Source organism: Heterodontus francisci, chromosome 1 (genome assembly GCF_036365525.1).
Source record: "Heterodontus francisci isolate sHetFra1 chromosome 1, sHetFra1.hap1, whole genome shotgun sequence".
Classification (NCBI taxonomy): Eukaryota; Metazoa; Chordata; class Chondrichthyes; order Heterodontiformes; family Heterodontidae; genus Heterodontus; species Heterodontus francisci.
This window is the reverse complement of record NC_090371.1, coordinates 134,454,272-134,467,218: the sequence shown is the minus strand read 5'-3', so window position 1 is coordinate 134,467,218 and position 12,947 is coordinate 134,454,272. Positions and strand designations below refer to the sequence as shown.

General features: G+C 41.8%; 1 protein-coding gene across 2 annotated transcripts in view; it reads left to right on the top strand.

The window, feature by feature from the left end:
• slc30a9 (solute carrier family 30 member 9) overlaps positions 1–12,947 on the top strand; it is a 196,858-nt gene that overhangs the window by 131,867 nt on the left and 52,044 nt on the right. For both annotated transcript variants that reach the window (XM_068036225.1, XM_068036235.1), the window contains 2 exons: positions 101–236; positions 12,391–12,430. In XM_068036225.1, the coding sequence (XP_067892326.1) occupies positions 101–236; positions 12,391–12,430 (176 nt within the window). The remainder of the gene's footprint in view (positions 1–100; positions 237–12,390; positions 12,431–12,947) is intronic.

Here is a 12,947-nt window from a genome sequence, read left to right as displayed (position 1 = left end):
TTAGATTTGAAATAGACTCCAATTCCCCCAGCCACAAAACTGATATAGTTCGTATGGTTGCCTTTGTATTTATTTTTCTGATCTTTTTTTTTAAATTAAGGTATGGATTTACAAATATGCGCTACATTGCATCCCTCATTAGTGGTGTTGGAATTTTTATGATGGGTGCAGGGCTCTCCTGGTACCATGGAATTATTGGACTTTTAAATCCTATTTATATAGAATCTCTAACATGGGTAAGTTCTGTATGTAAATGTTTCAGAAATAAATTGTGGAACCTATTCTGAGAAAACTACAAATGTGCTGCCTATTGCAAGTGCCAAATAATTGTATACCTCAACCAAACTGTTCTTTGCATATTCCAATCATTTTCTAAGTGAGTACAGTAGTCTGAACCAAGACCCATTTGGCTGACTAGAATTTCAGTGGTGCACAGCAAGAGGTCTGCTAAACTGCTTGTGTTACGGTGCTTCCAATGATTTTCCCACTTAGATTCTTCGCTCACTAGAACGTTGGTTTTAACTGGGAATAAGTTTCAAAGTGCTAATGTTGTCTACATGAAGCAAGTTAGCAGTTATTACAGTAACCAGTTCATCTTGGCCAGCATATGCTTTGCTACACTCTTGACAGTGTTGAAAACGAGTCTGAATCAAAATGTCCATGAGCAGAGCTGATTGTCTGATATCTAACCTCCAAAAGTTCACACTCAAAGATAGACACTTGTCCAATTTGAGAAATGTGCTTCAAAGAGAAGGAAGGTTGGAGAAGATTGCTATTTTCCATTCAGAGTATATTCTCATTCTGTTGGATGTATTTTTAACTATGTATATAATATACATGTACTTTGTCCTAAATATACTTGATTTTTTTTAACCTTTTTATAGAAGCTGACATTTTAAACTCGAGTGCGTAAGTTACAAGATGATTTGTGTGCATCACAGAGCAACTCCACTACCTTTAAAGGGGCTGGTGCTCTGTTCCAGGTTGGGGGTTGATCGTGGTACCAGAAAAAAATACTACTGCCTGTGTGCTGCTGCATTCTCAGCTGGCAGAGAGCTTTCCAAATGATATGAGACTTCTGCAGTTGTGTATGAATGCCACTAACTGATTTTGGTGTTCAGCAAACAAAAAGTTGGCAGTTGGTTGTTGATTTTAGCTTTTCCCACTCCCTTTATGCCTTTTTAGGAACATAGGACTTAGGAGCAGGAGTAGGCAATTTGGCCCTTCGAGCCTGCTCTGCCATTCAATAAGTTCATGGCTAATCCGGTTGTGGTCTCAACTCCACTTTCCTGTCTGTTCCCCCATAACCCTTGACTTCCATGTCTATCAAAAATCTATCTGACTCAGCCCTGAATAAATTCAATAACCCAGCCTCCACTGTTTTCTGAGGAAGAGAATTCCACAGACTAACGACCCCCTGAGAGAAAAAAATTCTCCTCATCTCTGTCTTAGACTGTTCTTATTCTTAAACTGTGTCCCCTAGTTCTAGTCTCCCCCACAAGAGGAAGCATCCTCCCCGTATCCACTCTATCAAGTCCCTTCAGGATCTTGTATTTCAATAAGATCACCTTTCATTCTTCTAAACTCCAGTGGGTATAGGCCCAACCGGTTCAACCTTTCTTCATAAGATAAGCCCTTCAACCCAGAATTAATCAAATGAACCTTCTCTGAATTGCTTTGAATACAATTGTATCCTTTTTCAAATAAGGAGACCAAAACTGTACACAGTACTCCCAGATGTGGTTTCACTAAGGTCCTATACAGCTGCAGTAAAACTTCCCTACTTTTATACTGTTTTCCATTTGCCTTCCTAATTACTTGCTGTGTCTGCATGCTGACATTTTGTAATTCATGTACCAAGAAACCCAGATTCCTCAGTTCGGCAATCTCTCTCGATTTAAAAAGTATACAGCTTTTCTATTCTTCCTATCAAAGTGGCCAAGTTCACATTTTCCGCCAAATTTTTGCTCACTCACTTAACCTATCTATATCCTTTTGTAGACTTTTTACCTCCTGTTGGCAACTTACTTTCTTTTCTATCTTGGTGTCTTCAGCAAATTTAGCTACCATACATTCGATCCCTTCATCCGAGTCATTGATATAGATTTTAAATAGTTGAGGCCCCAGCACTGATCCATGTGACACTCCGCTAGTTACAGCTTGCCAACCTGAAAAAGACCCATTTATCCCTACTGTCTGCTTCCTTTTAGTAACCAGTCCTTTATCCATGCTAATATGTTGCCCCCTAAACCAAGTGCTCTTATGTGTAGGAACCTTGATGTGGCATCTTACCAAATGCCATTTGGAAGTCCAAGTATACCACATCTACAGGTTCTCCTTTATCCACCTTGCTTGTTACTTCCTCGAAGAACTCTAATAAAACACGAGTTCCCTTTCACAAAACCATGCTGACTCTCTCTGATCCCATAATGATTTTCTAAGTACCCTGCTATAACTTTCTTAATAATGGATTTTAATAATTTCCCTATAACAGATGTTAGGCTAACTGGCCTATATTTTCCTGCATTCTATCTCCCTCCTTTCTTGAATAAGGGTGTGACATTTGCTATTTTCCAATCCACTGAGACCCTTTCAGAATCTAATAACCAAAGACTCTACTATTTCTGCGGCCAATTTTTTCTTTAAGACCCTAGGATGCAGGCCATCTGGTCTGGGAGACTTGTCAGCCTTTAGGTCTAATAGTTTTCCCAGTACCTTTTTCCCTGGTGGTGGTTGTTTTAAGTTCCTCCCAACCTTTCACCTCTTGAAAATCAAGTATCTTTGGGAAGTTTTCTAAGACTTCTACAGTGAAAACAGGCTCAAAATATATTTTCAACGTCTCTGCCATTTCCTTGTTTTCCATAGAATTTTATAGGTTTCTAACAGGGAGGATGTTCCCGATGGCTTGAGAGTCCAGAACCAGGGGTCACAGTCTCAGGATATGGGGTATGCCATTTATAACAGAGATGAGGAGAAATTTCTTCACTCAGAGGGTGGTGAACCTGTGGAATTCTCTACTGCAGAAGGCAGTGGAGGACAAGTAATTAAATATATTCAAGATGGGGATAGATATATTAATGCCAAAGGGTTCAAGGGGGAGAAAGCGGGAACAGGGTACTGAATTAGGCGATCAGCCGTGATCTTTTTTGAATGGCGGAACAGGTCCGAAGGGCCGAATGCCCTACTCCTGCTCCTATTTTCTATGTTTCGATTATCAATTTCCCAGACACACACTAGAGGACCAACGCTAGCTTTGGTTACTCTTTCCCTATTTAAATATTTGTAGAAACTCTGTTTTTCTATTACTAAGTAGTTTTCTCTCATACTCTACTTTCTCCCTCTTTATTATTTCTTATTCATTGGTTCTTAAAATCTGTCCAATCTTCTGATCTTTACAGATTTCTACATTGTTTCATTCAATTTGAATCTATCTTAATTTCCTTATTTAGCCACAGATGATGCATCCTTCTCAAAGAATCTTTCTTTCTCACTGGGATAAATCATTGTAGACAGTTATTAAATATCTCCTTAAAAGTTTGCTAGTGAATCTCTAGGAACAGGAGTAGGCCATTCAGCCCCTCGAGCCTGTCCCGCCATTCAATGAGATCGTGGCTGATCCGTGGCCGAACTCCATATACCTGTCTTTGGCCCATATCCCTTAATATCTTTGCTTAACAAAAATCTATCAGATTTAAAATTCACAACTGTTCTAGCTTCAACTACTGTTTGTGGGAGCGAGTTCCAAACCTCTACCACCACCCTTTGTGTGAAGAGGTGCTTCCTAACATCTCTCCTGAACAGTCTGGTCCTACTTTTTAGACTAAGCCCCCTAGTTTTAGAATCTCCAATGAGTGGAAATAGTTTATCTTTATCTAGCCTGTCTTTTCCTGTTAATATCTTGAAGACTTCAATCAGATCACCCCTTAACCTTCTAAATTCTAGTGAAAACAGGCCTAATTTGTGTAATCTCTCCTCGTAACTTAACCCCTGTAGTCCCGGTATCATTCTTGTAAACCTACATTGCACTCCCTCCAAGGCCAATATATCCTTCCTAAGGTGTGGTGCCCAGAACTGCTCACAGTACTCAAGTGGGGTCTAACCAGGGTTTTGTATAGCTGCAGCATAACCTCTGTGTCTTTATACTCCAATCCTCTGGATATAAAGGCTAGCATTCCATTAGCCTTTTTGATTATTTTCTGCACTTGCTCGTGGAATTTTAAAGATCTATGCACCTGAACCCCCAAGTCTCTTTGGACATCCACTGTACTTAACCTCTTCCCAATTAGAAAGTACCCTGCTCTATCTTTTTGTTGTCCAAAATGGATAACTTCACACTTGCCCGCTTTGAAATCCATCTGCCACAGTTTTGCCCACTCACCTAGTCTGTCAATATCTCCTTGCAATTTTTTGCTATCATCTAGACTGTCTACAATGCTGCCTAACTTTGTATCATCAGCAAATTTGGGTATGTGACTTACTATACCATCATCCAAGTCGTTAATGAATAATTGAGGCCCCAACACAGATCCCTCCGGGACACCACTAGTTACATCCTGCCAATCGGAGTACTTGCCCATTATCCCCACTCTGTCACCTACCACTCAACCAACTTTCTAACCATGTCAAGAATTTGCCCTCAACTCCATGGGCTTCTACCTTTGTTAACAGTCTCTTATGTGGGACTTTATCAAATGCCTTCTGGAAGTCCATATAAATAACATCCATGGACACTCCCCTGGCCACTACCTTAGTCACCTCTTCAAAAGATTCAATGAGATTTGTCAGGCATGACCTTCCCGTCATGAATCCATGCTGGCTGTCCCTGATTAACTGAAATGTTTCTAGGTGTTCAGTCACCCTATCCTTGATTATAGACTCTAGCAACTTCCCCACCACAGATGTCAGGCTAACTGGTCTGTAATTTCCTTGGTTCCCCCTTTCACCCTTCTTAAAAAGTGGAGTGCCATGTGCAACTTTCCAATCCAGAGGAACCACTGGTTGAATCTAGGGAACTCTGAAAGACTATAGTTAGGGCATCTACAATGTGCTCCCCTACTTCCTTTAACACCCTCGGATGGAAACTGTCAGGTCCTGGGGATTTCTCACTCTTTAGTTCCATTAATTTCCTTGTTACTGATGATTTACTTGTGTTAATTGTATTAAGTCCCTGTCACCTATCGGCTATTAATTTTTTCGGGACTTCTGGCAAGTTATCCTCCTTTTCAACTGCAAATACTGAGGCGAAGTAATTGTTCAACATGTCTACCATTTCCCCAATATCAATGACAATATCTCCAGTTTCAGCTTTTAGTGGGCCTACATTGCTCTTGACCACCCGTTTTCCCTTTATGTAACTATAACATTTCTTCTTACTGATTTTGATGTCCCTTGCAAGTTTCCTTTCATAATCTCTTTTAGTAGCTATTATAAGCTGCTTTGTGACCCTTTGCTGGTCTTTGTATCGATCCCATTCGGCCGGATCTGTGTCGCGTTTCTGTATTTTTGTAAGCCATTTCTTTTTGTTTTATGCTATCCCTAATCTCTTTAGTTGTCCATGGCTATTTTTTCTGTGAACTGGAGCTTTTTCCTCTCTGGGTATATACTCGCTCTGTATTTCATTAAATGTTTCTTTAAATATTTTCCACTGTTCTTCAGTTGTTTGACCCATTAATAGATCTTCCCAGTTTACCGTGGACAGTCTCTATCTCATCCCAATAAAGTCAGCCTTACCCAAATCTAAAATTCTAGTAGCTGATTCGTGCTTTTCACTTTCAAACGCTACATTGAATTCGATCATGTTGTGATCACTGTTTGATAAATGTTCACGCAGTTAGGCTACTAATTAAATTTGGCTCAGTACTCATAACTAAATTTAATATTGCCTGTCCCCTTGTTACATCTAGGACATATTGCTCTAGGAAACTATCCCGGACATATTCCAGAAATTCACTACCTTTCTGACAGGTGCTAGTCTGCCTCTCCCAATCTATGTGTAAGTTAAAATCCCGCATTAATACTACTCTGCCTTTGTTACACACTTGCCTAATTTGTGCATTTATACAATCTAACACCTCAGAACTGCTATCAGGGGGTCTATACACAACACCCATTACAGTTTTAGATCCTTTTCTGTTCCTCAATTCCACCCATAAGGTCTCCACTGGATGCTTTCCCCTCATTATATCCTCCCTCACCAATGAGGTGATATTTCTAATCAGTAAGGCTACTCCACCCCCTCTGCCATTTTCCCTGTCCCTCCTGTAAACTTTATAACCAGGTATATTTAGTTCCCAGTCCCGACCACCCTGAGCCACATCTCCGCAATGGCCACCAGATCATAATTTTCCATTTGAATTTGCGCCTGCAGTTCATCTAGTTTATTTCTTACACTCTGCATTTGTATATAGAACTCTTATTTGGGCTATATCCCCTAATCTGTCCCTCAGCACTGATGCTTTATTTGCCTGTTCATTACTTCTCTGTTCTGGTTTAACCAGTATACTTCCTGCAGTTTGGTAACAATCAGCCTCACCACTAACCTGCACTCCTCCCTTCTCCTTTAACTTCCTGTTTTTCCATGTAACTGAACCCCCCCCCCCCCCCCCCGCCCCCAACTATTTAGTTTAAAGCCCTATCTACAGCCCTAGTTATGTGAATCTCCAGGACTCTGGTCCCAGCATGATTCAGGTGGATCCCATCCCATCGGAACAGCTCCCTCCTTCCCCAGTACTGGTGCCAATGTCCCACAAATTCGAACCCATTTCTCCCACACCAATCTTTGAGTCACGCATTTACCTCTTTAATCCTATTGACCCTTTGCCAATTTGCTCGTGGCTCAGGTAGTAATCCGGAGATAATTACCTTTTTGGTTCTGATTTTTAATTTAGCCCCTAGCTGCTCATATTCCCTCAGCAGTACCCCTAACCTCACTCTACCTATATCATTGGTACCAACGTGGACCACGACAACTGGATCTTTCCTCTCCCACTCCAAGTTCCTCTGCAGCCCAGATGAGATATCCCGAACCCTGGCACCAGGTAGGCAACAGAGCCTTCAGGACTCGATCCTGGCCACAGAGAACAGTGTCTATACTATCTATAATTATACTATCCCTGATTACGACTACATTTCTCTTTTCTACCCCCACTTGAATGGCTCCCTGTACCACGGTGCTGTGGTCAGTTTGCTCATCCTCCCTACAGTCTCTGCTCTTGTCCACAGGGAGCAAGAATCTCGAACTTGGACAAGGACAATGGCTGAGGCTCCTGCAGCACTACCTCCTGGATCAATCTACCTGCCTCATTCATAGTCACACCCTCCTGTCCCTGACCACTGGCTGAAATCACGGTAGTTAATCTAAGGGGTGTGACTGCCTCCTGAAACACAGTGTCCAGGTACCGCTCCCCCTCCCTGATGTGTCGCAGTGTCTGAAGCTCAGACTCCAGCTCATCAACTCTGAGCCGGAGTTCCTCGAACAGCCAACACTTGCTAAAGATGTGTTCACCAGGAACCACAGTGGGGTCCACCAGCTCCCACATCATGCAGGTATAACACATCGCCTGGCCCTGCATCTCTATTTTATTTAATTAGATCTTAATTAGTTTTTTAAATTTCCAACTGGTCTTTAGTTTTTAATCTGAAAAATATTTCTCCTATTCAGCTTTAATTTGAAATCAACTTCAAATAGCTAATTCAAATTAGCAGTTATTTACCAACCAATGAACTTTACGGTTTTCCTGTGATGTCACTCTTTTTTTCACTTTGTTTTTACTCCCTTAAATTACCCAAAAATTAGATTTACACTAGGTACCTTGATTCTCCCAAAAAAAACAATACCTACTATATTAAAAAGATCTGTAGACCTTTCTCTTTACTTTAGTTATGAGCCCAGCTATTTAGAGTTATTCCCTAACGGCTGTTACTCACCAACCAATCACCTTACAGCTTTCCTGTGATTGTCACTGTTGACTTTTTTTTTTCAAAACTCTGGCGTGCCTGGACTGCTCCCGGAAGAAAAGCAGCTCGCTGAATGACCTCTCGCTCTCTCTCCCACTCTCTTTATGCTCCGGCACCGCGCTTGCTGTTCCCCACTCACTGAGCTCTCGCTCGCTCTCCCGGTCTCTTTATACTCCGGCTCCGCTCTCGCTATTTTCCGCTGTCTCTACTATCCTACCTTTTTAATCTAGTTTCCCAGTTCACTTTAGCTAGCTCTGCCTTCACACCTTGTAATGGCCTATTTTTGGTCTAAAACACTAGGCTTCGAACCGCACATCTCGCCTTAGAATTTCATGTTCAATTTGTTCACATTATGATTGCTGTCACCTAGACGCTCCTTTACCATGAGGTTATTGATTAATCCTGTCTCGTTGCACGTTATCAGGTCGAGAATAGCTTGCTCCCTGGTTGGCTGTAGAATGTACTGCTCTTAGAAATTGTCCCGAATACACTCTACGAGCTCATTTCCCAGGCTACCTTTGCCAATCTGATTTGCCCAATCTATATGTAGATTAAAACTACCCATGACTATTGCAGTACCTTTCTTACACGCCCCATTTATTTCTTCCTGTATACTCTGTTTTACAATGTAACAACTGTTAGGGGGGTACTCAACTACTCCCACAAGTGACTTCTTACCTTTCCTATTTCTTATCCCTACCCAAACTGATTCTACATCTTGTTCTTTTGAGTTATGGTCATCTGTCACTATTGTACTAATGACATTTTTAACAGAGCTACCCCATCTTTTCCGAGCATCATGTCTTTTTAAATGTCAGACTTCATAGCGGTTTGATACAACTGAGTGGCTTGCTAGGCCATTTCAGAGGGCATTTAAGAGTCAACCACATTGCTGTGGGTCTGGAGTCATATGTAGGCCAGACCAGGTAAGGACGGCAGATTTCAGTGAAGAGTGCAGGAGGGCATGCCAGGAGCAGCACCAGGCATACCTAAAAATGAGATGTCAGGCTGGTGAAGCTATAACACAGGACTACTTGCATGCCAAGTAGCATGCGATAGGCAGGCTAAGCGATTCCACAACCAACGGATCAGACCGAAGCTCTGCAGACTTGCCACATCCTGTCGTCAATGGTGGTGGACAATTAAACAACAGGAGGAGGCGGCTCCACAAATATCCCCATCCTCAACGATGGGGAGGCCCAGCAAATTAGTGCAAAAGACATGGCTAAAGCATTTGCATCCATCTTCAGCCAGAAGTGCCGAGTGGCTGATCCATCTCTGCCTGCTCCTGAGGTCCCCAGCATCACAGATGACAGTCTTCAGCCAATCCGATTCACGCCACGTGATATCAAGAAACAGCTGAACACACTGGATACTGCAAAGGCTATGGGCCCTGACAACATTCTGGCAATAGTACTGAAGACTTGTGCTCCACAACCAGCCGAACCCCTAGCCAAGCTGTTCCAGTACAGTGCCAACACTGGCATCTACCCGACAATGTGGAAAATTGCCCAGGTATGTCCTGTCCGCAAAAAGCAGAATAAATCCAACCCGGCCAATTCCTGTCCTAGCAGTCGTTTTTTAATTCGCAGTTGCTCAGCAATAACCTGCTCACTGACGCTCAGCTTGGGTTCTGCCAGGGCCACTGACTTCATTACAGCCTTGGTCCAAACATGTACAAAAGAGCTGGGCTCCAGAGGTGAGAGTGATTGCCTTTGGCATAAGACAGCATTTGACCGAGTATGGCATCAAGGAGCCCTAGTAAAACTGGAGTCAGTGGTAATCCGGGAAAAAACTCTCCGCCGGTTGGAGTCATACCTAGCACAAAGGAAGATGGTTGTGGTTGTTGGAGGTCAATCATCTCAGTCCCAGGACGTCACTGCAGGAGTTCCTTAGGGTAGTGTCCCAGGCCCAACCATCTTCAGCTGCTTCATCAATGACCTTCCTTCCATCGTTAGGCCAGAAGTGGGGATGTTCGCTGATGATTGCACAATGTTCACTATTCGATATTCCTTATATAGTGAAGCAGATGCAGCAACACCTGGACAACATCCAAGTTTGGGCTGATAAGTGGCAAGTAACATTCGTGCCACACAAGTGCCAGGCAATGACCATCTCCAACAGGATAGAATCTAACCATCTCCCTTTGATGTTCAATGGCATTACCATCGCTGAATCTCCAACTATCAACATCTTGGGGGTTACCGTTGACCAGAAACTGAAAATGACCTGCCATATAAGTACTGTGGCTACAAGAGCATGTCAGAGGCTAGGAATTCTGTGGCGACTAACTCTCCTCCTGTCTCCCCAATGCTTGTCCACCATCTACAAGACATTAATCAGGAGTGATGTAATACTCTCCACTCGAGAAGCTCGATGCCGCCCAGGACAAAGTAACCCGCTTGATTGGCACCCCATCCACCACCTTCAATATTCACTCCCCTCACCACCGACACACACTGGCAGCGATGTGTACCATCTACAAGATGTGCAGCAGAAACTCACCAAGGCTGCTTCGACAGCACCTTCCAAACCTGTGACCTCTACCATCTAGAAGGACAAGGGCAGCAGATGCATGGAAACACCACCACCTGCAAGTTCCCCTCCATTCCACACACCATCCTGACTTCGAACTATATCACCATTCCTTCAAATCCAGGAACTGCGTTCCTAACAGCACTGTTGGTATACCTACATCCCAAGGACAGCAGTGGTTCAAGAAGACAGCTCATCACCACCTTCTTGAGGGCAATTAGGGATGGGCAGTAAATGCTGGCCTAACCAGCGACGCCCACATCCCACAAACTAATATTAAAAAAAAGTCTCATAACCTTCAATATTCAGGCCCCAGACTCGGTCACCTTGCAACCATGTCTCTGTAATGTGTACCAGGCTTTGCATATTTATTTCTATCTGTGTTAACAATTCATCCATTTTGTTGCGAATGCTGCTCACATTCAGATGCAGAGCCTTTTAACTCTGTTTTCTTACCATTTCTGCAATCTCTGCCTTATTTTCCCATCCATTCAATAGTATGTATCCTGTACTCACCATAACTTTACTTGAATTAACAGCGAGGTGACAGTCATCTTTGAGACCTTTCTCAATGTTATGCTCCAATTGTTATGCAATTGTGGCACAAGTTGATGTCACCAAATCATTTTTCTCCTCCCTTCTGTGTGAAGAATACAAAATGCCTTGCCTTTATCAGCATTTTCCTGATAGTCTACCTATGATTAGGAACTTCTATTAGAAATTGTAATGGTTGTTGAGGAATAAATGTTCTATCTTAATCTGCTATTCCACTAGATAATAGGGTTCAAAGGCATTTATTGACTTCCATAGGAATTAAGCAAGTATCTGTTGTTTTTTTTTTAGAGATACAGCACTGAAACAGGCCCTTCGGCCCACCGAGTCTGTGCTGACCATCAACCACCCATTTATACATATCCTACACTAATCCCATATTCCTACAACATACCCATCTGTCCCTATATTCCCCTACCACCTATCTCTACTAGGGGCAATTTTTAATGGCCAATTTACCTATCAACTGCAAGTCTTTGGTGGTGGGAGGAAACCGGAGCACCCGGCGAAAACCCACGCAGACACAGGGAGAACTTGCAAACTCCACACAGGCAGTACCCAGAATTGAACCCGGGTTGCTGGAGTTGTGAGGCTGCGGTGCTAGCCACTGTGCCGCCCAGCAATCTCTCATATACAATGATAATTGATTGTGAATAATTACACATACACTGAGACATTTATGGTATAAGACTGGAGAATTCACCGTGTCACAGGTTTCATGCTCAAAGAGGTATTGGCGGTCAAGCCTTTCAAGTTCTGAAATATCTATTTTAACACTCCTCGTTATACCTTTCTTGCCTTTCTTTCACTCCAGCTATGTGAGAATCAGCATGTTTTTAAGTATTATCTCATCAAATTAGCTGGACTTCAATTTTAACAAGAATAGCTCCCATAACTTGATGCACATTCCCTCAAAAGCCTTTTCAGAGCTAGAGCTAACAAAGATTTTTTGTTGTCTCTGTTGAATTTCTAATCACAAATACTGTCTGACTAGAATCTCTTTTAGTAACTGGTCATTGTTAACAGCAATTCGCTTAAAACCTACATTTAATATAAAGACTCGCAACTCTTCACGATTGTGAATTCAATGAGGCCTTCATGGTACTTCACAAACGCTTCACATTGAAAATTGAGTTTGCATTCTAGTTTGTCTGATGCAACATTTTGACTAAACCAAAGTGTACACAACTGGGTTATTTTGTTGACTGATTTTCGCTTTAATATTTAAAAAATGGTTTTAAATTGTGTATGTTAAAGGATTAGTGAAATAGAAGGATTTGGGAATGTTGGACATGCTTAAATGTAGTGTTTTAGCATTCTGTTTAAAGTTCAGTTTATGTTTTTCAGGCATACTTTATCCTGGCTGGTTCTTTAGTATCTGAAGGAGGTAGGGCATTCATTTGGAACACTGCTGTTATGTTCTGTCCAGTCTTTTTCATCTACAGCGACATTAGCTGGATAAACTTTCTTTGCATGTTTTTTGTTCTTTCCAATCGAATTACGCTCGTGCGCATGCGTGCACTAGATCTTTTTGTGAAACTTTCAGTTTCTTTCCTGATTTATTCTGGTTCTACTGGCAATCCCTTTATTCACTATTTTAACTGTATTTTGCTAATGTAAATAGGAGCATAATTGACTTGTCGCCATTTTTACTTTAACGCAATTAAAATCAACCTCAATATTTTGATTTAATCATTTAAAACATCTAAATTTGGTTCAAGTTGCTTTGAAAAAATATTTTAAGCAGCCATAAGATTCTAGTTTTTTTTTTAATTGCTCAGGTACTTCTTCTAAACCACTTATATTTTGTACTTGCGACTATTGCACCTGAATGTTCTGCTTATATTCCTCCTTTGTAAATACTCACAATTATCTATTATGCTTTAATTGTTTTCCTAATTTGT